The sequence below is a fragment of the Dipodomys spectabilis genome, unplaced genomic scaffold (assembly GCF_019054845.1).
Source record: "Dipodomys spectabilis isolate Male_0828 unplaced genomic scaffold, ASM1905484v1 ptg000230l, whole genome shotgun sequence".
Lineage (NCBI taxonomy): Eukaryota > Metazoa > Chordata > Mammalia > Rodentia > Heteromyidae > Dipodomys > Dipodomys spectabilis.
The window spans coordinates 3455800-3480378 of record NW_024870907.1 but is presented as its reverse complement, the minus strand read 5'-3'; the positions used below and the strand labels follow the sequence as shown (position 1 = coordinate 3480378).

The 24579-nt window shown below is 53.6% G+C and overlaps 1 protein-coding gene across 3 annotated transcripts in view; it reads left to right on the top strand.

The window, feature by feature from the left end:
• The window catches only part of Shank3 (SH3 and multiple ankyrin repeat domains 3), a 74660-nt gene that overhangs the window by 41509 nt on the left and 8572 nt on the right, over nucleotides 1–24579 (top strand). Inside the window, exons 19-22 of one of the 3 annotated variants that reach the window (XM_042698018.1) lie at nucleotides 572–656; nucleotides 4954–7201; nucleotides 14948–14975; nucleotides 15573–15686. In XM_042698018.1, the coding sequence (XP_042553952.1) occupies nucleotides 572–656; nucleotides 4954–7201; nucleotides 14948–14975; nucleotides 15573–15593 (2382 nt within the window). In that variant the 3' untranslated portion in view covers nucleotides 15594–15686. Of the gene's footprint in view, nucleotides 1–571; nucleotides 657–4953; nucleotides 7202–14947; nucleotides 14976–15572; nucleotides 16330–24579 lie in introns of those variants that run through there. The other 2 variants (XM_042698017.1, XM_042698016.1) reach the window with 2 other exon arrangements.

The following is a 24579-nucleotide window of genomic DNA, read 5'->3' as shown; positions in this document are numbered from 1 at the left end:
AGGGGCTGGGCTTGGGGACCAGAGGCTCATGTACCTCTTGTCTGAGGTAAGAATCCAATCATTTGGGCCCCTTCTCCAGAGGGGTGGAGCTCCCATGACCTCTCTTGGAGACATGTAGGACAATGTCAGCCTTCTGAATGGCCATAGTTCAGTACCTGCAGGTTTTTACTTCTGTGACTATAGCTTGTGGTGCCTTGACTTGGGGTAGTTTTTGTGTCTCTCAAGTCATCTGGATCCCCTTATGGGACTGACAACACAGTATATTCCCAAGCCTGCCCTTTCTCTCTGACATCTCTGGACTCCTGCTCTCCTTCACCTGGGCTATACGCACTGTCTACAGTGTTGCTGACCACACTGCCCATATGACCTAGGCCCTGCTTGGTTGTATCCTCTGTGATTAGAGTACATAGATCCAAATCCTGAGTCCAGATCCCACTGACACCAGTGTTGTCCAAAGGAGTGCATGGGGTATTGAATGTCCAGCTTAGGAGGAGGATGAGTGGGGCTGGATGGAGACCCAGGGTCCCCAGTGTCCTGGAACCTCCATGTTCCCCCTCCCCGACCCCCACAGTCATTGTTTGAGCGCCAGGGCCTCCCAGGCCCAGAGAAGCTGCCGGGCTCTCTGCGGAAGGGGATTCCACGCACCAAGTCTGTAGGTATGGCTGGGCTGAGGGGCTGCCGTGGGGCTGGGAGGGGCTGGGCTGGGCTGGGTGGACTTGGGTTTGCAGGGTACTCCCTCTGCTTTCATAGCCAGGGATCTCATGTGTTTATGAACATAAACGAGTTAGTCCTTTCCTTAACCCAGAGATGTGTTGCTGGAACTTGAGAATTTCTCTCCCCAGTCTACCTATCCCTGTACACTGGGCACTCTCTGGTTCACCAGGCTTACCCCCTCCCCACTTCACGTCTCCTATCTGGGTTCCCTCCCATTCATCCCTTCTGCCTCCCACAGGTAACCAGCATCTTTGTCACCACGTCAGCTCTCTTCTCTCCAGGCTGCTCCTTTGCAGCCTGGATGCAGGCTGACCCTAAAATTACTCTCTCTTGAACCTCCCTCACTCAGATACTGTGCACGCTCTTTCTCCCCCTTCATAGCCAATTTTCTTGAAAAGGTCACCCATACTTCCTCCTGTCTCCATCTGTTCCTAAGCCTGTGGCAGATGAACTCATTCCACATCTAAAACTGAAACTCCTCTCACCAAGGTCATCAATGGCCTCCAGGGCATCCCTCCTAGTGGATACCACCAGCTCTTTTCATAAAGACCTCAGCTGGCATTGGTGTTGTTTTTTTCCATGAAACTCCTCCCTGCAATCTAGGCAGTGCTCCTTGTTCTCTTTTCCTCTTTCTTGGGCTACCCCTTTTCAGACCCTCCCTCAACCCATCCAAGGACATGTTCTGATTTTCCTTTCCCTCTGTACCTACTCACTTTGGGGCCTTATCATCACCTTCTCTAGCTGCTGGCCTACCTCTAACTGTGTTTCCTTCTAACCCCAGCCTGGGACTTGTCTAACAGGCCTTGCCTACTGATCATGCATGGCTCCTCACCTTGCTAACTTGTATATCTGTCTCCTACAGAGCTGCCCATTTGTCTATTTATTTGTCTGTATTCATCCCACCATCTGTTCAGAGGAAGCCCCTACTTAGCATTTAAAACATGTTAAGCACTGAATGTTTATGTACATGGATCCATGTAATACTTACAGTGATGATATGGAGGGAATACTGTATTCTGTTCAAGCAAGAAGACTTAAAGTGACTAGGCCAGGGCCACACAGGTTCACTTTCTAGCCACCCTGAAGCCAGCCAACTGCCTAAACATATCCCTCACCCATCCCAGGAATCTCTGGTCTGACCCTGGACTGGGTTTGGGGCCCAGCTGGGGAAGAAGACATGTTTGTACATGGTCAGCTCAGCAGTTATATGGTGGGTGTCAAGACACATACACAAATGGGCTCTGACGGGAGCTATGAACGTCACTGAAGCCTAGGGGAATTTGAACTTAGAGTGCAGAGTAAGTGGAACTTTCTGGGTGATGATGACGTGAACTGTTGACACAAGCCAGTGTATAAATGACTCAGGCATGTAGCAAGGTCCTTAATGTATTGACAAGGGTTGGGATGTATGTGTGTGGCAATGCTAGGGTTTGAATTTAGGATATTATTGGTTGCTGGGCATGTGCTCTACCCATCTGAACCACTCCTCAAGACATGTTTTATAGGTCATGGGGCTTGAACTCAGGGCCTGGGCACTTTCCCTGAGCTTTTTCACTCAAGGCTAACACTCCACCACTTGGAGTCACAGCACCACTTCCAGTTTTCTGGTGGTTAATTGGAGATAAGAGTCTCAAGGGGACTTTTCTGCCCAGACTGGCTTTAAACCGCTGATCCTCAGATTTCAGCCTCCTGAGTAGCTAGGATTACAGGTGTGAGCCACTGGTGCCTGGCTGCCTCCAGACTCTTTTAAAAGTTGTTTTTCAAATGGGGTCTCGTATTTTGCTGAGGCCAGCCTGGGATAACAGATGTGTGTACTACCATTCCCAGCTAGGGGTCTTGCTAACTTTTTGCCTGGGCTGGCCTTTAGCTGTGATTGTTCCAACTTCTGAAACTAAAGGCATGAGCCACCATGCCCAGCTGACCAAAGGTCATTTCTATAGCTAAGAGAGTGGGGAAAGCAGTTGGTAAGACTGCAGGCTGTCAAGTGGTACTTCTTTTTGCTCTCTTTTGCCCAAGTTCTGGGCATTCTCCATGATTTCTTCCTTAGGCTATGCCTCACCTGACAAATTGGGAGTGGGCTGCCTCTTCACATGTGTTTGGCACTGCTATGCTCGGCTTGTACCTAATCCAGAGCTCTTTCTTATGACCCCCTGCCCCAGCTCTGTCTTTCTGGGAAAGGAGGCTTTCTACAGCACAGTTATCATATCATCTTGCATCCATCCTGCTGACCCACTGCGGGCTCCTTAGGAGGACCAGCACTGGCCCTCTCCTGGTCCATCTGAAGATATTTGTCACTGCCTCTCCCCACTGTGAATCTTCCCACACTCCCTGCTCCCCACCTGCCCTTCTGCTCATGGACAGCCTGTCACTCAGCCTTGCCCACTTCCAGAACAGATCACTGCAGGGACCTGTACACCTGCTCTTGAGCCTCTTGTTTGATCTGCTGGTTGGTTCCTCCTGTGCCCAAGTTGACAGGTGGGCCACACAGAGGCTCACATATAGGCCCCCTCAGTGTGGAATGCCACCAGTTGCAAGCACTATCACTGGCTGAATTGTTAGTCTCCCCAGGTTCCCACTCTGTGCCAAGGCTGTGTGTTGTCCCCGTGTACATGATGCTTCTCTTGGAAGCTGTCTGGGTAGGAACCACAGGACTCTTGTCCAGAAACATGGAGCATAAATACTTAGTACCCATTTCTAAGGACTGCTCAGAGTCCCCCTTGAGCACACCAGGCTGCACAGTAGCTGTAACAAGTCAGTAGATCTAGGACCTGCATTTTGAGCAACATTGAGTGCCCAGGAAACACCTTTGCTGCTGTTTTGAGCAAGTAGAGAGGGTCTCTGCCTCCTCTGGTGTCAGCATAGCCCTCATTCTGGGCTGCGTCAAGTGACTTTTCTTTACCCTCAGGCAGAACTTAGCATACCATTAGCATTAAATTCCCCCTTTTCATCTTTGCATGTCACTCCCACCTTCTGTATCCTCCAGGTACGTGTTTTTCCTACATAGTTCTATCTAACATACAGGCTTGTGGGTGTTCAACTGTATGTTTATGTACTGTGCAGGAATACTGCGGAGAGGTTCAGATATGTTCAATGGTGGAGGCCAGCAGGCCTAGAAAAACGATGGTGATAACCTTGTCACCTTCTTGGGTGCTGCTGCCTGCCCTGAAACTTCAAATGGCTCCTTGACAGGAGTAGGCCGTCCTGATAGGAGACAGATTCCTCCGAGTGAGCTAGCTGGTAGAGCTGGAATTAAAGCCCAATTTGACAACAAAAGTCTATCCTGTTCCTTGAAGTGACAGCTCTCCCTCCATGCTGGATGCAGATTGTAGTGTGAGGCCTCACCAGTGATTTAGATGATGTCAAGAGCAAGTAGTCTGTGTTGTGAGCACCCAGTAGAGCACTGCTAGAGCCTTGATGTGTCACCACAGTCTCTCTTCCACATTACTGGGCTGGGCCACTTAGCCCTGCAGCCTCATTGACTGCACACACTTAAGTCCAAGCGCCCACATTGTATCTGAAAGAGTGGGTCTCCTCTTAGGTTTCCTCTGGATACTCGACTCTAATGATGTGCATATGGAAGGAGGGAGTTTGTTACAAGCCTGTGTAGGCCTTGAGAAGGGGCTCAGGAGGCCCAGCACCTGGCCCAGGGTCGGTCAGTAGAGGTGTATCTGAAGTACGCCGTGTGTGCTTGGCTTACAGTCTCACTTTAATTTATCCATTCTTCCCATGTACCCACCTACCCAGCATCACTGAATTCCAGCCACTCCTTTGAGTGGGTCTCCTGTGAGCCTGCAGGGTTTCTTTCCCGGCTACGGGGCCTGGGCCCTCGTGCTTCTCTTGGCGGATGCACGGCCGCCTCATCACCACAGTCCTGGGCTTCATCCGCAGGCGCCCCTCGTTTCTGGCCATCTCCCTTTCTGCTCTCTCCGGGTCACCGGGGCTTCCCCTGACTCCTGCTTGTGCACACCGGGCCGCGGCCTCTGAGCAGGTTTGCCCGGCTTCCTCCCGGCCCCAGCCCAGGCCGATCGGGCCTTGTCCTTTGGGCTTCTCCGGTGGAGCTCTTCCTTCACCCCGTGGCAGGACCGGGGTGCTGTGGGCTTCCCGAGGGAGGCCTGCGGTGCGGGCTCGGGTGTCCCCTGCGCGCGCACTGCCCTCCATCTCCCATGTCCCGTTCGCCCAGACCCCCGGCTGCTCCAGGTTGGAGCCCAGGCCGGTCTCACCGGGCGCCTTGGTCTGCAGGGGAGGATGAGAAGCTGGCGTCCCTGCTGGAGGGGCGCTTCCCGCGAAGCTCGTCGATGCAGGACACGGCGCGCGAGGGCCGCGGCATCCCGCCGCCGCCGCAGACCGCGCCGCCGCCTCCGCCCGCGCCCTACTACTTCGACTCGGGGCCGCCACCAGCCTTCTCGCCTCCGCCCCCGCCGGGTCGAGCCTACGACACCGTGCGGTCCAGCTTCAAGCCGGGCCTGGAGGCGCGCCTGGGCGCGGGCGCGGCGGGCCTGTACGAGCCCGGGCCCCCGCTCGGCCCGCTGCCCTGCCCCGAGCGGCAGAAGCGCGCGCGCTCCATGATCATCTTGCAGGACTCGGCGCCCGAGGTGGGTGACGTCCCCCGGCCCGCGCCCTCGGCCACGCCGCCGGAGCGCCCCAAGCGCCGGCCGCGGCCGCCCGGCCCCGACAGCCCCTATGCCAATCTGGGCGCCTTCAGTGCCAGCCTCTTCGCGCCTTCCAAGCCGCAGCGCCGCAAGAGCCCGCTGGTGAAGCAGCTGCAGGTGGAGGACGCGCAGGAGCGCGCGGCGCTGGCCGTGGGCGGCCCCGGCCCCGGCGGCGGCAGCTTCGCCCGGGACCCCTCCCCCACACACCGCGGGCCCCGGCAGGGGGGCCTCGACTACGGGGCCGGGGAGGGCCTGGGGCTCGCGTTCGGGGGCCCGGGCCCGGGGCAGGGCAAGGAGCGGCGGCTGGAGGAGCGACGCCGCTCCACCGTGTTCCTGTCGGTAGGCGCCATCGAGAGCAGCCCGCCCAGCGCAGACCTGCCGTCGCTGCAGCCCTCGCGGTCCATCGACGAGCGCCTCCTGGGGGCCGCGGGCGCCACCGGCCGGGACCTGCTGCTCCCCTCGCCTGTGTCCGCGCTGAAGCCGCTGGCCAGCAGCCCTGGCCTCGCGCCCGCGGGCTCCACCTTCATCCACCCGCTCACCGGCAAGCCCCTGGACCCCAGCTCGCCCCTGGCTCTGGCCCTGGCCGCCCGCGAGCGGGCCCTGGCCTCACAGGCGCCCTCCCGCTCCCCCACGCCCGTGCACAGCCCCGATGCCGACCGCCCGGGACCCCTGTTCGTGGACGTGCAGGCCCGGGACCCGGAGCGAGGGGCCCTTGCCTCGCCGGCCTTCTCCCCGCGGAGCCCGGCCTGGATTCCCGTGCCCGCTCGCAGGGAGGCCGAGAAGGCGCCGCGGGACGAGCGGAAGTCCCCGGAAGACAAGAAGTCCATGATCCTCAGCGTCCTGGACACGTCCCTGCAGCGGCCGGCCGGCCTCATCGTCGTGCACGCCACCAGCAACGGGCAGGAGCCCGGCAGGCTTGGGGCCGAGGAGGAGCGGCCGCCTGCCCCGGAGCGGCCGCCCGCCCCGCTGCCCGCGGCGGCCGTGCCTCTGTCCAGCCCCCGGGCCCAGCCCCCCGGCGGCACCCCGGCGGACCCCGGGCCCGGCCAGGGCAGCTCGGAGGAGGAGCCCGAGCTCGTGTTCGCCGTGAACCTGCCGCCCGCCCAGCTGTCCTCCAGCGACGAGGAGACCAGGGAGGAACTAGCCCGGATCGGGCTGGTGCCGCCCCCGGAAGAGTTTGCCAACGGCATCCTGCTGGCCACCCCGCCCCCAGGCCCCGGCCCCTCACCCACCTCGGCGCCCGGCCCGGCCTCCGGGAAGCCCGGCAGCGAGCCCCCTCCTGCCCCCGAGTCCGCAGCCGACTCTGGGGTAGAGGAGGCCGACACCCGAAGCTCCAGCGACCCGCACTTGGAGACCACAAGCACCATCTCCACCGTGTCCAGCATGTCCACCCTGAGCTCAGAGAGCGGAGAGCTCACCGACACCCACACCTCCTTCGCTGATGGACACACTTTTCTACTCGAGAAGCCACCAGTGCCTCCCAAGCCCAAGCTCAAGTCCCCGCTGGGGAAGGGGCCGGTGACCTTCAGGGACCCGCTGCTGAAGCAGTCCTCGGACAGTGAGCTCATGGCCCAGCAGCACGCCGCCTCTGCCGGCTTGGCCTCTGCCGCCGGGCCTGCCCGCCCTCGCTACCTCTTCCAGAGAAGGTCCAAGCTGTGGGGGGACCCGGTGGAGAGCCGGGGGCTCCCTGGGCCTGAAGATGACAAACCAACTGTGATCAGTGAGCTCAGCTCCCGCCTGCAGCAACTGAACAAAGACACACGCTCCCTGGGGGAGGAACCGGTCGGTGGCCTGGGCAGTCTGCTGGACCCTGCCAAGAAGTCACCCATCGCAGCAGCTCGGTGAGCAGGGATGTGGGAGGGTCCTGCCCCTGTCCTCTTTTCCTCCTGTCCACGGGTAGGCTTTCCTCTGACTCCCTTCACATTCCTCTCTCTCATTTCTCCATGGCACAGCCACTCTCCACTCCCACCTGTGTACCTGTTTGTCTTGTCTTGTTTTGCTGTCTGGAATAGAAGGTTCCTTAGGGATGATGATTTCCACATCCCTGTTGGTGCTAGTAGTGAACCCAGGTGGAAACTGAGCACCTTCTGGGCCCTCCCTACCCCGATATTTGCAGATCTGGTTCCCCACCCAACCTGCCTTTGCCTAAGGGTTTCAGGGTCTACTTTGGAGCCACACCCTCCTCACAGCTCTTTGGGTCTTCTTTGGTTCTGTATCTCCCAACTGTACCTCCACTCCTGTCTTCCTTGTGTCAGTGGGACTTCTTCATGTGACCAGTGCCACCTGTCCAGAAGCTGCCCCTTGCCTGGACTCCTTTTGAGTACTGGAGTACACGTGCTCCATTTGAGAACCTGCCACAGACTTCCTGTTTTTCTGTCCCACGAGCATTTGTCTTGTGACACACTTTAAAGCCAGTCAAACTCAGATTTCTGGGTATGATTTTTAAAGTGCCTCAGGAATATAGATGAAAGTCACAGCTGTCTGCCCTCTCACCTTCTGCCCTCCCTTTCCCGTCCTTGTCCCTCTGTCTGTCCTGTTCCCCACCATGGGAACTTGGGGGAAGTCCTGGCATGGGGAAGCACTGAGTTGGGGTCTGGGTGCTGCTGAGGCCGCTGCTACTCTTGTCTAAATAGAAGCCTGCCAGATCCCTGAGCTGACCCCTCAGCCCTTCCTACAGACTCCCCATGTGGGCTGCTTTTGTCTATGCCCTGTTTGGGTGGGATTCTACCTGCTGAATCTCCCTCATTGCTGCCCTGCAGAACACCTTAGTGGGCCCTTCACTGTCTGTGAATGCAGAGTTCACAGATTCATGAGTGGTACACAACTTAAGGACTGCAGATCTTTTATTCTGCTGTTTTGGTTTTATGTCAGTTCTGGGGTTTGAACTCAGGGCCTGGGCACTGTCCCTGCACTTTTATGCTCAAGTCTGGTGCTCTACCACTTAAGCCACAACTCTACTTCCAGCTTTTTGGTGGTTAATTGGAGATGAGGGTTTTGTAGACTTTCCTGTCCAGATTGGCTTTGAACTGCGATCCTCAGATCTCAGCCTCCGGAGTGACTGAGCCACTGACCCCTGGCTTGCCAGTCTCTTTTTTTTTTTTTTTTTTTTACAGGATCTGTCTACCCTAGCTTCTTTCAGGTTAAGATAAAAAAGATAAATGGGAGCTTGAGAATTACCATTCCTCTCTTTGAAAGTTAAGGAATACTGTCGTAGATCCTGTCATCCTGGGAGCTTGCTCTGGGAACTTTAGTCTCTTCTAGCTCCCAAGTGATTTTGAAAGCCTCTTTCCAGCAGTGTAGTTTGGAAGGCACCCTTAGAATGCGCATGGTATAGGTGTGGCTGAATTAGGACAACCTGTTGGTATCCAGACCTCTCTGTAGAACCAGATTCCTGAGGACAGAGTCTTCTGACTCAGCATTGGCAAATCCCCTGTCCTCTGTTTCTTCCCTCAACAGCCCCTCCATATATCTTCCTTTTGGTCCAAAAGTCAAAGCTACTTAAGGTTCATAGCACAGTGGCTGGTCCAGCATAGGCTCTCAAAAGACACATGTTGAGTGAATAAAAATAAAGTACAGTGCTGGTGCTGTCTTTGTGATTTCCAAGGAGGCGTCTTAGGGCACATTCAAGGGAGAACAAATCCAACAACTGAGAGTCATTGGGTGTTTGGGGAACCTAGTTCTTGTCATTGGTTTTGGGTCTCAGGGGGCATCTGGGCAATCGTGGGATGGGTTCCAGGTGATTCCTCAGCCAGAACCTTGTCTCGATTCATCCTCTCACCATGTTTGGTGTTCACCTCAGTAGGGATAAGGATCTTACTCTGCACTTCCCCTTGTACTTTTCTTCCTCAGATGTCAGTTGGGTTGGGTGGGCAAGACCATTTTCTATCTGTCTACAGATTGCTGGAAAGTAAGCCTGTTTTTCTTTGTTTTTGTTTTTGTTTTTTTTGGTCCTGGGGCTTGAACTCTTCAGCTCAAGGCTAATGCTCTTCTACTTGAGCCACAGCGCCACTTCCGGCCTTTTCTGTTTATGTGGTACTGAGGAACAAACCCAGGGCTTCGTGCATGCTAGGCAAGCACTCTACCACCAAGCCACATTCCCAGCCCCAGAATTTTAACTCTTTTAACAGGTCATGTCTCAGCTCTGCTTTCTTAGGCAAGCCCTTAGCCTCTGTGAAGGCCCATCTGTCCTCTGTGTGCAGCATCAGCTATAGAACATGAGACTCCCTGTATGGGAGCTAACATTGCCTGCCACTGCTGCCAGGTGTTTAGACTAGGTTAAGTCTTAGTGAGTCCTTTATAGAAAAATAAATGTGCTCAGCAGGGCACTAGAGGATGTCAAATCACATTATTAAATCCTTATAACCATTCTTTTAGATGGACAATTATATAAACTCCATTTCCAGACAATAAGACAGGTTCCAGAGAGTGTCACTCCATCCAGTAAGTGGTAGCATGGCTTGCCTGTTTTATTTGGAGCCTCTGTCCTTAAGTCCCTTCTGATGAAATACTCTGCGTTTATGCTCAGTAATCCCACCTTGGAAAGGCAGACACATGTTTGCTACGCAAGCACAGGTGTCAGCATGTATACAGTAAATGGCTCCTGTCAGTTGGCTCGGTTGCCCTAAGCCACCCTTTGGCTCTGTGCTCCTTTTCTGCCTCTGTGTTTTGTTCTGTTATCACCCACTCTTCTACTTCTTGGGCTCCTTCTCACTATTGGACCTGAGCAAAATCACAACCCTCTGTGGAGTCTCCCCTGCTGGCCACCTTAGTCCCTTTGTTTCTGGCTACAAGCTGTGTCCAGCCTGTCGTGATGCCCACCGGGGCTACGTATCAGTTTCTGACCTGCAGCCAGTGATCGCTGGAGCCTAGTGCTTACTTCTTACTACTAGGGAAACCTACCTTTTAGAGAATTGTCTACAGTGTGTGGTACTGGGATGTCCAGGGGTGGCTGCTTCCTTACTAGGACCTATCTTGTCAGTGATCACATCTTTGAGTTGCAATCCTGGTTTCTTGTGTAGTCCCCGAGTTTTGCTACCCAGGCTCATCTGTTCCCTGCCCTCCCCCCCACCCCCATGGACATCCCCAAAAAGCAAATGCCCTTTACTGCCCGCCTTTTCCACAGAGGCTCAGACCAGACTGTGAAGTCCTAGGCAAAGGTGCTCTGCAGCTTTGGTCTTTTGGAAGTTAAACTGCCCTGTAGATATATCATGAAGCCAAAGTTTGCTAACTTGTGAAGATATGATCAGTTCCTTCACAGTGAGATCATCTTTGGTTCTAGTGTAGTAGCTGGAGGATACAGCATCCTGAGTGTTTCCTCAAGTTCAGGATCACTGGCCTTCTGAATGTTTATCCCAGGTAGACTACCTGTTCTATGCTTCCAGCTTGAGGTCCAGCCCTGCTGACAGTAGACCATTTGTCTACTCAGAATCTCAGACCCAGCTCTAAGGCTGCATTTGGCCATTGATTCAGATTTGACTTTGAGTTCCACAGCTGGTCTTTTAGGCCCCTCCTTTGTTCATGAAGAGGCCCACACCTATCCCTGAACTCCATTTGTCTTCCAGGATCCATACTTGAGCTTGATTTTCACATGTAATTTGAGTCCTACAGCAGTGCTTTGCTTACCCAGAGCCCTGCACATGCCAGGAAACAATCACTCTACCACTGAGCTATATCCTTAGCCCTGCCTGTCTTCCACCCCAGCCCCTCTCCCCTCCCCTTTTTGGGACAGAAGCTTAGTATGTAGCTCAATCTGGCCTTGAATTTAAGAGCTGACTTTGAACTTAAGAGCATCCTGGCCTGGGAAGGTGGCTCAGTGGTGGAGCGCTTGCCTTGCATGCATGAGGCCCTGGGTTCGATTCCTCAGCACCACATAAACAGAAAAAGCCGGAAGTGGCGCTGTGGCTCAAGCGGTAGAGCGCTTGCCTTGAGCTGAAGAGCTGAGGGACAGCGCCTAGGCCCAGAGTTCAGGTCCACGACCGGCAAAAAAAAAAAAAAAAAGAGCATCCTGATTTGGCTGCCAAGGTGATGGAATTAAATGGTGTACTACTACTCCTAGTGGCTTTCAGTTTTATATCTATCTGTCAGACCCTCACATCTGAAAAAAGTTTATGGAGAAATAGGATTGGAAACAAATTCAAAGAGATTCTTTGTTGAGTACTTCTCAGCTTGTATAGAAGGAAATGTGGTTACGCTGTGTTCTCCAGACCACTTAGGATTACTATGTCTCACAGCAAGCTCACTTTCCCAAAGATGATTGAGAAGCCCCGCACTGGCTGTCTGCTGTAGGGTCCTACCTATTAGCTTGTTTTTCAGGGATCCAGACAAAGCCCTGTGAGCTTGGGAAACCATTTCCTGCAGTGCCCAGGTGGGCAGTGGATCCAGGGTTCACTATGACCCTGCAGGCCCTGAGCTCTCTTGTGGAACAGGAATGGTGCACAGAGAAGATAAAGAAACACTGGAGCACATCAAGGCTGGAGACGTAAACAGGCCCGGATGGTGAGAAGTGAGGTGGTGGCAGAAGAGACATTCACAGAAGCTGCAAAGCCATGACTAGTTCTGCGTTCTTACAAGGATTATTTTCTTTATTGAGGAACCCAAAGTTGCAGAAGGCTACAGGCCTAGACTTTTTTTTCCTTCCTTTTTTGTATTTTGTGTCTGTCCTAGAGCTTGAACTAGGGGTCTGGGCCTTGTCCCTGAGTGTCTTTGTGCTCAAGGATACCACTCTACCACTTGAGCCACAGCACCACTTCTGGCTTTTTCTGAGTAGTTTATTGGAGATTAGAATCTCACGGGCTTTCCTGCCCGGCTGGCTTCAAACTACAATCCTCAGATCTCAGCCTCCTGAGTAGCCACCAGCGCCTGGCCAGACCTAGACTTTTACCACAGGAATGCAAAGGAAGAAGGCCTGAGGTGGATGCCAGGCCTGAGTATGAACTTCTTCCTGCAGTTGGTACCTAATGGCCTGACAGAAGTGGGAAAGCTCAGGAGGAAAAGGCTGTGTTATTTTTTAAAGATGGTACGTTTTTTTCAATGCATTATCCCTGGATTTGTGCCAGATACCAGAATTCAAGGAGAATAGTTTAAAAAGTGAGAAGCCAGGATTGCAGTTTAGTGATAGCTTTTGTGACATTTATGAGGCCCTAGATTTGATCCCTAGCATGAAAAGAGGTAAGCTAAAAAGCCATGAGAGCGTGAAGAAGAACCTGGACCCAGAGGAGATAAGGAGTACTTGAATTAATACTTGGGGTTGGTGACTTATCCATAGTAGGGGTGAAAAAATAGGGAGATTACTTGCTTCCAAGCTTCTCAAGTGGGAAAGATGGGCTGCTTTTCACCAAGGCAAGGGGCATATTAGAAGACCACAGACTACTGAACTGGAGTTGAGAAAAGACTGGTAGTGCCTCACATATGCCATCTCTGGGCACATCAGCTGTAGCAAAGGGTGGGAGTAGATAATGTGGCCCAGGAGAACTGTAGACTATGAAGAGAAGGAGCCAGAAAAGTCCATCCAGGAAGGATATCTTTAAGAGAAACAGATGACTGTCAGCCACAGGTCCGGTGTTGGTGACTGCCTAGAAGTGCCAGACCTCATTGGCCAAGATTCTCAGTAGTTAGTGAGATAGGACAATACCAGATACTGGTGGGAAAGACCTTGGGAGTCATAGATACTTCACTGAGCAATCTGGACTCGAGTCATGACACTTGGTGAGGTATTGTATCTAAGAGGATAGTTGGCCAGAAGTCCTTACAGAGGTGGCAGTTGCTTAACCAGGAAGATAGATAACTAGGAATGACAGTTGTCAAGCATGGTATACAAAGATGGAAGCACATAGAAATCAGATCTGGACACTTCAGGGATTTCTACCATAGGAGTGAGATGAGCAGACCCCAGGCTGTGTGTTCCTTGTCCATTCCCTCCTGTGGGAAGGAATAGCCTTCCTTGGGTATTCCTTCTAAGCCTCCTGAGGTCTCCAACATGGGTGGCAGATGGTCAGAAGGTAACTGGTCTTCTCTCTACTCCTAGCCCAGTAGCTTCTCAGCCTTGTGCATACAGGTATACCTCTGAAGGACACCTGCACCCATCCCAGGACTCCACATCTCTGTGACCATATTGGAGGGCTGACAGGCACAGTTTTGCTCTTCCCAACTTGGCCCTCCTGGACCTAAACCCTGTTCTAGGCCCTGGCTGAACCTTCCCACTATACTGCCAAACAGCTTCCTGTACCTTTTGCCTTCACTGCTCAGTTGTGGTCAAACTTAGCACCATGCCATGTCTCATCTGAGACATCCCAACATGGGAACCGAACTCTTGGGTTGAGTCCTGGGCTGTCCCATCCTGTGGTAGCGTGTAGTCCTGGGGTTAGGAGCAGGGTAACATTTCTAAACCTATTCTATGGTTCCTTACAGTCTGGCCACACAAATGTGATTCCCTCATAATCTCAGTCCCTGCAGCACTCTCAACTCCACTACCTTCTCTGGACTCCACTTCACTTTGCCTGGAAGTGTGGGGCCAGGTTCCATGGCAGCAGTGAGTTTCTTCTGGTATTTCTGCCTGTTTCTTGCTCCTGCTACTGGGGCCCCACTTCTTACCCCCACTCCTTTGTTGGGAGGCACTGTCTGGCCTCTTCTGGGAGCTCTATTCTGGATGTAGGGAATTGGGAGAAGGCAGCAGGGACAGGCTAAGGAGGAACAGCCTGTGGAACAGATGGAAATGATGGAGAGTGGGAGTGAGGGATTTCTGGAGAGGGGATGACCATCTATACGGAGATGAAAGATAAAACCTGCTTTAATGGAGGGGAATGTGTTAGCTTTCTTGTCACTGTGACAAAGTAGCCGACATAAACACCAAACAGGAAGAAGAATCTGTTTTGGGTCATGGTTTCAGCCCATGTTACCCTTGTTGTGGGTCTGTGAGGACGCACGCAGAGCATCACAGTGGCAGAAGTGGAGCAGAGCTGTTCACCTCTGAGAAGCATACAGACACGAGTCTGAGACGAAACAGAACTCCCAAGCACATACTTCCTCTAACTAGGCCCCACCTCTGAAAGTTTCTACCACCTCCCAATAATGCCTTAAAATGATGAACCTTCAATTGGTTAGTATATTGATGAGATCAAAGCCCTCATGATCCACTCCCTGATGGGCTGGGGACCAAGTTTTTAATACATGAGCCTTTTGGGGGTACATGTGATGACCAAATCATAATGGAGGACAATGTTAAGAGCGCTGGAGCTGATGTGGGATGGGCATTGTGACTCTTGGTTAGCAAAAGCACCAGGGGAGGCAGCAGCTCAGATGAGGGATACTTGGGTCAGCCCAGGAAGGGAGGTCCTTTGCCTGCGCTTGTCTACGTTGCTTAAAGGAGAGCTGTTCCCATGCAGGCAGGCCAAGGATTCTCTGAGGTCTGCCCATCACACGTAGAACGTCCCTCCCGCAGTAGCTGAGACCTCCTCCTGAGCCCCTCCCTCCACCGGGGGTCCGGCAGGGGTCCTGCATCTGGCTGCCCATCGTGTGGTTGTGGGCCTGGCCTGCTAACATTCTCTCTCATTGCTCTCTCCTGCCCATCTGCATGTGGCTGCTCTGTCTAGCTGCGCGGTGGTCCCGAGCGCCGGCTGTGTAAGTGAGCATGCCCATCCCATGCCTCTTGCGGTCCATGTGCTGTGCCTGGCTTCCCCAGTCTGCTTTGCATGGGCTGTGGGAGCTGATGCCCCCGAGCGCCATGCCGCCGTAGTAAGGGGTAGGGATGGGATGAAGGGTTCTGGAAGGGCCGGCCTTCCCGCTAGCAGACTGAGGAAGGGCCTAGGTCCTGCCAGGTGAGGCTGGGGAGTCAGGTACCGCTGTTCCTGCGTGTCTGTGTGTGCGCTGCCGGAGCCCTGCCGCTGCACGCGCGCGTCCCACGTCGGCGCCGGGGGTTAGTCCCGCGCAGGGGCCGCCTTCCTGTCACCCGTGTGCCGGTGTCTCACGCCCGCATGTGCCCTACCTTGTGTGGATGTGAGTGCTCCATGGTTTCTGTCCCCCGTGTCATGGGCCTCACTGCCAGCCGTCCCTGAAGCCGGCCAGGTCTCGGGTCTCCCGGAGAGCAGAGCAGCGGGCGGGGCGGGGCGCAGCCTCGAGCCGTCCCGCCGTGGTGTGGGCCTTCTGCCCGTGCCCGCGCCCGCCTGCCCGACCGGTGTCCGCACCCTCGCCTGGCCCTGACCCCCTCTCCCTCCGCAGGCTCTTCAGCAGCCTCGGTGAGCTGAGCGCCATCTCAGCGCAGCGCAGCCCCGGGGGCCCGGGCGGCGGGGCCTCCTTCTCCGTGCGGCCCGGCGGCCGCTACCCCGTGGCGCGCCGCGCCCCGAGCCCGGTGAAGCCCGCGTCGCTGGAGCGGGTGGAGGGGCTGGGGGCGGGCGCGGGGGGCGTGGGGCGGCCCTTCGGCCTCACGCCCCCCACCATCCTCAAGTCGTCCAGCCTCTCCATCCCGCACGAGCCCAAGGAGGTGCGCTTCGTGGTGCGCAGCGTGAGCGCGCGCAGCCGCTCGCCGTCGCCGTCGCCGCTGCCCTCGCCCGCGCCCGGCCCCGGCGCCGGCCCGCGCCGGCCCTTCCAGCAGAAACCGCTGCAGCTCTGGAGCAAGTTCGACGTGGGCGACTGGCTGGAGAGCATCCACCTCGGCGAGCACCGCGACCGCTTTGAGGACCACGAGATCGAGGGCGCGCACCTGCCCGCTCTCACCAAGGAGGACTTCGTGGAGCTGGGCGTCACGCGCGTGGGCCACCGCATGAACATCGAGCGCGCGCTGCGGCAGCTGGAGGGCAGCTGACGCCGCTCCCGCCCGAGGCCGCCCTGCCGGCAGGGCCCCGCCCCGGGCCGCGGGCCGCGCCCGCCCCCACGTCCGCGGGCCAGGAATGTTGCATGAATCGTCCTGTTTGCTGTTGCTCGGAGACTTGCCCTGTACATTGCTTAGCGCCCCGCTCGCCGCCGCCGCCGCCCCCCCCCCCCCCCGCCCCCGGAGCCGGCCCGCCAGCCGGGCAGCCGAGCCCCGCAGTCGGTGGCAGCGGGCGGGGCGGGGCGGCGGGAGGGCGGGGCGGGGCGCCCGGGCCGGCAGCGCCTGCGCAGCTCCCAGCGGCCGCCCTCCCGGAGGGGGGAGCCTGGTCCAGCATGCGAGGTCAGGACACGCCCTGGCGGCTGGGGGGAGGGAGGGGGGAGACATGGGGTTCTCGACGGGGACCAAGGAGCCCCCTGTGTTGCATATTTTAATCCACTCTATATTTGGAACGAGCAAAGGAACAAATATCTCTGTCCGTAGCCGTCTCTGCCCCCCGCGAGCCCCCGCTGCCCCCGCGGCTCCGTCTTCCATCGCGGCCCCTCACTGCCACCCCACACGGGGCAGGGGACACTCCAGCTGGTCTGGGGTGGGCCGGGGCCCCCGGCTCGGCCGCCCCCGCTGAGCTCTGTGTGCTCCACCCACCCTTCAGGTGCTGCTCTGCGGGGAGGGGCAGCCGGCACCGCCCGGCCGGGCCCTGGTTCTCCAACCCCAGCCATCTTCCTCACAGGGTCTCTTCGGAGGACGGGTCCAACTCCTGCTCTCGGTCTTGGGCAACCACAGCAGAGAGACCTCCCTGCCTGGGACCCCAAGGCCCGGTCCCACCCGGTCCCGCCCCGTGGGCGCGCGCCCGCGCCCGCCTGTGCGCGCGCGGAGCCGCAGGCGCAGCGGGACGGGCGGGCGGGAACCCTGTGTGTGCCTGACCGCGGGCGGCCGGAGGGGCCGCTCCGAGCCGGCGGGGACCGGGGCGCGGGCCCAGGGCGCACGCGTGGGTCTGCGCCTCTGCCAAAGAAAGGCTGCCCTGGGTTTGGGTCCTACTGTTTGCCCAGCCTGCCCTCCAGAGCCTCACCCGGCCTGAGCAGGTGTCCTTGGTGATTCCCTGCTGCCTGGAGAGGCCCCAGGGGCCTCTGGGTTTCCGAGGGGACTGTGGGGGACCCCTAGAGTCAGGCTACCACAAGCCCTGTGGAGAGTCAGAGATCCCTGAGCGTGCCCCAGCCCCCTTACTGTGACTCCTCACACTCAGCAATGACCTGTGGGGTAGGGGGCCCTGGGACATTTTTAAACCTAGGGTCTGGAGTCTAGACTAAGCTCCATCCACGTCACTCACAAGTTTCTGTTTATATTTCTAGCTTTTTTTAATAAAAAGTTTTAAAAAAAAGACAGAAAACAGATGTTTTCCCAGCCCAGGGGCCTGGCACGCCGGCCTGTGCCTGCCCCGCCCTGGCCCACCGGCCCCCTTCCCTGGGCACAGAGTCACACCCACTAACGCTCACTAACAGACCAGGTCACACAGCAGTCCCTGTAACAGACTGCCACATACACACTCAGTCTCACACTCACCTGTGGGTTTTTGGTTCCGTTCAGTTTGGGTTTTTAACTTTACAGGGTCAGTTCCGCTTCACCCCTCCTTTTGTATGGAGTTCCATCCAGGGGTTTCGCCCCTGCTCCAGCCCTGAGGCCTCCTGACCCTGACGTTGTGATACACCCCACAGAGATCTATGTTTCTTATATTATTATTATTGATAATTATTATAATATTATTATGTAATAAATTTATAAGAAATTGAGCCATGTATTGGTTGCCTGCTTGAGGGGACGTTGGGAGCAGGCTGTCTGTCACTCTCCCTCAGTCTGGTCGCACAAGTCCTCGGCCCCCACCCCCCAGCTTGACTGCTTCCACTAGGGACTCAGAGGGAAGTCTCTCACTGGGCTGCTGCTGCTTCCCAGCCCAGACTTCCTGCACTGGTGTAGCTTACTGAGTGGCACCTCCTAAACTAATCCGGCAGTCTTCCACGGGTCCTTATCACTTTGGGGTGTGTGTGTGTGTGTGTGTGTGTGTGTGTGTGTGTGTGTGTGTGTCTGTCTGTCTGTCTGTCTGTCTGTCTGTGTCCACTCCACTGTGGTGCTGGGGAAGGAAGGGGGTGTCCTGCATGCTAGGCAAAGCGCTCTGCTGACGGGCTACATCCCCAGCCCTGGATTTAAAACCTCTCTCTCTTGTCTAGGTATTTATAAATAAGTATGCTGTTCTTGATTTCCAACTTTCTCATGTCTCTCCCCACTGTCTGGTCTATGGGCACTCACATGTCTCCCAAAGTAGGTATGGGGTTTTCCATCTCTATTTCTACTCTATGCTCACCAGCACCATCTGTGCAAATGAAAAAATGGATGAAGGCCCCCTCGTGCCCTCCAGCCTCAGCTGGGCCTGTGCTTCCTATACTAGGCGTGCGAGCTGTCCCTGGCCTCCTGGAAGTCTGGGAGCCCACCACAGTGGTGGTTCAAAGCTCACGACTCACTTCCACACCCTGAGTGACTCACCCTACACCTTTGTTGGCTGAACTCCAGGTTCCTTCTTCCAGGAAGTCCTCCCTGCCCCACCCTCCTCAGACACTGAGATGGGTGTTAGGCTGTGCATCCTTGAAGCTCCCCAAACCATCTTAAATTAGAGGAATACTCACTTGGGGTCCTACTAGGGGTTGAATTCTTCGGTGTGTAAGGTTAATCTTTTCCTGCTACCCTGAGCCAGGCACTAGACACTGACATCTTTCAGTACTGCACCACTCGCATATGAGCAACTGGCTGCTACTTGCCAAACAGGTGGTATGGGAGAGTATCCTGTGTAACACTGATGTTAGTGGCCAGCCTATAACAGGCATAGAGGTACCTCATGAACTGAGGTAGGAAAGACAATGAATGGATAGACACTCCTTCCTAACAAGAGAGTGGAGAGAGAGCCAAGATCTTAAAGGTATGATATATTGAAGGGCAGACTTTAGAGGGCTGTGTGAGTGCAGAGCCTGGTCATGCTGGCAGTATGAGAAAGCTGGCACCGTGGACTCTGAGTTATCCCCGAGTCCGGGGTGTAGCCGTGAAGAGCCAGTCAGAAAGCAGAAGGTCCCCTGGGAGGAGGAGGTAGCTTGCTTGACAGAGAAGGCCACAGACCTGTTAGTCCAGGGGAAGCAGGTGCCCCAGAGTTTCACAGAACAGGTACAAGTGTGGTTTCTCAGCGTCACACTCTTGTCTAGGTGTCTGTGCTTCTGTGAGGCTTTGTGACAAACTTAACCTGCCTGGGCCACATACCTCACCCATCACCATGGCCCAGGACAAGTATTAGACCTTCTACAAATGGAGTCGGCCTCTTCTTCAGAGGCAACTAATACTCTTCAATAATCTATGTATTGGGTTTCTAGACCTTGTTATTGCATACCTACTAAATACACATTTTTCAAACTTCATACTATGTCTCATTTTAAAGTTTATGGCTAATATGTCACGGAGGCCATGATATTAAAAATTGCACATTTTAATGTTCAAAATAAAACAGTACATCATTCTTTTCAAGTAATTTTCATGGATCCAAATTACATAGTAATTTTATAGTCATCAAAATCCTTTAAAACCTGTGGAGTAAAAACTCTGTGATTGTGCAGTGCTGGGGATAGAATCCGGGGCTTTTTTTTGGTCCGGTTGTGGTGCCTGAACTCTGGGCCTGGGCGCTGTCCCTTAGCTCTTCAGCTCAAGGCTAGAGCTCTACCACTTCAGCCACAGTGCCACTTTTTTTTTCCGCTTATGTGGTGGTGAGGAATCGAACCCAGGGCCTCATTCATGCAAGGCAAGCGCTTTACCACTGAGCCACTTTCCCAGCCCAGAATCTGGGGCTTTAAGTATGCAAGTGTTCTGCCACTGAGCTATAAACCACAGCCCTTAGTCAAAATTTTAATACCACTCCCTGAATTGGTGTTGCTATTTCTTGAATAATACTTTCTAAGTCTCTGTCCCTCTGCTTTTGTACTGCACTTGGGATTGAATTCAGGGCCTGGCTACTGTCCCTTAGCTTTTTGCTTAAAGCTGGCCCTCTACCACTTAGACCGCAGCTCTAATTCTGGCTTTTTGGTGGTAAAGTGGAAAGTCTCACAGACTTTCCTGCTTGGGCTGGCTTTGAACTGGAATCCTCAGATCTCATCCTTTTGAGCAGCTAGGATTACAGGTGTGAGACACCACACTTGGCTCCCAGGGGCTAGGGGTATCATCTACAACCTGACACCTAGTTAAAATCAGGAAGGCTTCCTAACAGCATTTAAACTGAGACCTGTTAACGTTCAGATTGATGAAAGAGGACAGTGTGACCTTCAGATAAAAAAGATGAGATCATCTGGCAAAAAGGTTGAAAAAGAGAGATCTTACACATTTTTTTTGGGGGGGGGGGTCTGGTTGTGGGGCCTGAACTCTGGGCCTGGGCGCTGTCCCTCAGCTCTTCAGCTCAAGGCTAGTGCTCTACCACTTGAGCCACAGCGCCATTTCCGGCTTTTTTCTTTTTGCTTATGTAGTGCTGAAGAATTGAACCCAGGGCCTCATGCATGCAAGGCAAGTGCTCTACCACTGAGCCACCTTCCCAGCCCATCTTACACACTTATTAAGAGAGAAGGATCCTCCAGACATTCAGAAGAAAATTATCTTTGTGATTTAAATTTGGGAAGTAAAAACTTCTGATGCTTAAAGTAGCTAGTACCTAAGAGCCCAAAGATGGGTGCTAGTGGCTCACATCTGTTCATCCGAACTACTTGGGAGGCTGAGATTTGAGGATTGCAGTCCAAGTGAGCCAGGGCAGGAAAGTCTGAGAGACTCTTATCTCCAATTAACCACCTAAAACCTGGAAATGTAGCCGTGGCTCAAAGTGGTAGAGTGCTAGCTTTGAGCAAAAAAGCTCAGGGACAGTATCAAGTCTCACAACTGATTTAAAAAAAAAAAAAGCAAGAGCCTTGAAATTGACATAGCTAAGTCCTTACACTCAGATAAGAAGTCTTTTTTTTTTTTTTGGTGCTGGTGATGGTGGTCAGTCCTGGAGCTTGATCTCCAGGCTAACATTCTACCACCAGAGCCACAGTGCAACTTCCAGCCTTTTCTGAGTAGTTTACTGGAGATAAGAATCTCACAGAAGGGGCTGGGAAGGTGGCTCAGTGGTAGAGCACTAGCCTTGAGCTGAAGAGCTGAGGGACAGCGCTCAGGCCCAGAGTTCAGGCCCCACGACCGGACCCCCCCCCCCCCAAAAAAAAAGAATCTCACAGAAGCCAGGCGCCGGAGGCTCAGGCCTGTAATCCTAGCTACTCAGGAGGCTGAGATCTGAGGATCGCGGTTCAAAGCCAGCCCGGGCAGGAAAATCCATGAGACTTATCTCCAATAAACCACCAGAAAACCGGAAGTGGCTCTGTGGCTCAAGAGGTAGAGCTTTTGCCTTGAGCTGAAGAGCTGAGGGACAGTGCTCTGGCCCAGAGTTCAAACCCCATTACCATCAAGGAAAAAACTAGTATCATGGACTGCCCTGCTCTGGCTGGCTTGGAGCCACGATCCTCAGATCTTGGCCTCCTGAGTATCTAGGAGATCCAGGAGCCACAGGTGCTAGGCTGAGAACTCTTGACATCCATGCAACAGAAATAAAATCTCATAGCAGATAGTTGCTAGTATTGAGATTATTGAGATCTGTTTACTTTTATAAAGGAAGTTAAATTTCTTACTAGTGTTGGGAAAATGGAGGAGAACAGAAAAGGAATAGGCCAGACTCAATCGTCAACAGGCAAGACTGTTTATTGAGCAACAGTAAGAGGCACAGACAGACCTTCCCATGGGTTTGGAGGTTGAGCAAGGGACTACATTTTGGGGTGTGCTTATATAGGGCTTAACAAGGAAGCAGAGAATAAAAAATGGACTGTGTCTCCTTGGGATCAAGGGTGATGTCCACAGTGGAAGCTGGGTGTGGGGGCTTTTGTGTTCCAGGGGCCAGGGTGGGAATGACCTGCCTGTAGCACACACCAGGTGCTTTGCTCGACCCTGGGGAAGAAGGAAGGACTCAGTCCTTCATATTTCATCTTTAGATACATAAAAAGATTGGGCCCAGAGGGGAGAGGCAGATCCTTCATATAAGATCTTTTGCATGGGGGCTGGGAAGGTGGCTCAGTGGTAGAGTGCTTGCCTTGCATGCCTGAGGCCCTGGGTTTGATTCCTCAGCACCACATAAGCAAAAAAGAAAAAAAAAATCCAGAAGTGGCGCTGTGGCTCAAGTGGTAGAGCGCTAGCCTTGAGCTGAAGAGCTGAGGGACAGTGCCCAGGCCCAGAGTTCAGGCCCCACAACCGGACCCAAAAAAAAAAAAAAAAAAAAAAAAAGATCTTTTGCATGCATAAAAAGTTAAAAAAAAAAGTTGGGCTGAAGGGAAATGGGGTGGGCTGGGGAAGGGGTCAGCGGCTGTGTTTCTGGCTACTTCCTGCTGACATCGGGGCATCAAGGAGTCACTGAGGCTGGGGTCTTCAGGGTCCAGGTCTATGCTGGGCGGGGCAGGGTGGTGTAAGAGAAACCTCTGGTTGCCTGCAGTAATAGGATGGCCCTGACTCGCTCCCAGGTCCTGGGTGAGGGCTGTAATCCTGTTAAAGAGAAGCTTGGAAAAGGTGAGACCAGGCAAAAGGCTGAGGAGGTGGCAGGACCAGGTGGTATGAATGACACAGGAAAACACACCCTGGGCACATTTGGTACATGAGCCCATAACCAGTCAGAAGGTAGACAGGTATGGACATTAGATGGGCATTAATGGGCATTAATTAATTAGACGGGCATTAATTATTTTCTTTTGATCTCCTGGCTCTGGTTAATTTTGAAGGGGTGATTCCATTTGGAATGTGATACCAACCCCTCTTACTCCAGGACTAGCATTTGTCCTGGGGGGTCTAGGTACTTGTTGATGGGATGGTTTTTCCCAGTTGGCATCTCTCTTGTTGGTCACGGGGTTTGAACTCAAGGCCTGAGCACTGACCATGAGCACTTTTGCTCAAGGCTAGTACTCTACCACTTTGAACCATGGCACATTTCCAGAATTCTGCTGGTTATTTAGAAATGAGAGTCTTTTGGCCCGTGCTTTCAGCCTAGCTCTTTGCTGGTTAGTTGGGAGATGAGAGTCTTAGAGGGATTTTTCTGTCTGAGCTGGCTTTGAACTGTGATCCACAGATTAGATGAGTCTTTGCCACATGAAGCCCTTTCTATTTCCAATTATTGTGACAAGGAGATCAGATAAAAACATAGTTTTTGGGTTTTTTATTTTTATTTATTTATTTTTTTGTCAGTCATGGGCCTGAACTCTGGGCCTGGGCGCTGTCTCTCAGCTCTTCATCTCAAGGCTAGCGCTCTACCACTTAAGCCACAGCGCCACTTCTGGCTTTTTCTGCTTATGTGGTGCTGAGGAATCAAACCCAGGGCCTCATGCATGCAAGGTAAGTGCTCTACCACTGAGCCACCTTCCCAGCCCTATAAGGAAAGCCTTTTTGTTGTTGTTGTTGGTTGAGGGGCCTGATCTCTAAGCCTGGGCACTGTCCCTCAGCTCTTTCAACTTAAGGCTAGCGCTCTACCATTTGAGCCACAGTGCCACTTCCGGCTTTTTCTGCTTATGTGGTGCTGAGGAATTGAACCCAGGGCCTTTATAGTTATTCTGAACTGCATATAACAGTTTAGGATACCAGTTGAGATTAAGACATTGTAGGTGTCACCAAGCCTTTGTGATTTCAACAAAGAATGCAGGAGTTGGTGTCCTTTTAGCTCTGTATCCAAAGCAGCTTACATGAAAAAATGGCATTTGAGTTAAAAGGTGTTCATTTGAAGGACCTTGACATAAGCAAACACTTAAGTGAACATTGGTTTGCACAAACAATTACTTTCATAGAAGGGACATTAAGAATGAAATGCTAGTTTTCAAAGTTACAGCCAACTGAATTACATACCAACTTAACTTATAATCTCTATCTTTTAAGACATATTTATACCATCTGCTACAAACACAAGCCTTTTGGGGTAAGACAATTTTTACTTTTTTACCTTTTTTAACCAGAGGAAGCCATTTTCATTCCTTTAATTAGCAGATAGAGGAATAGTACATCCACTACTTAAGTAGGGGAGTCAAATTATTTTGCTTTCAGAGAGAGGAAATGAGGCCCTGTTAAGCAAAGATGAAAGTTCTTGGTCCAGGAATACAAGAGACCTTCATACATGCAGGGAAAGCAGGCACTGGGTCACTCATGTGGAGAAAATATAGCGCTTAAGACAGGTATATGAGATGAGTTCTCAACATTTCCATAAAGGAAATGACATGTCCTTACAATCAAGCAAAAGAGGTGAGACTGGCCCAGGTATTAGTGGCTCATACCAGGAAGCCTAACTACTCAGGAGGC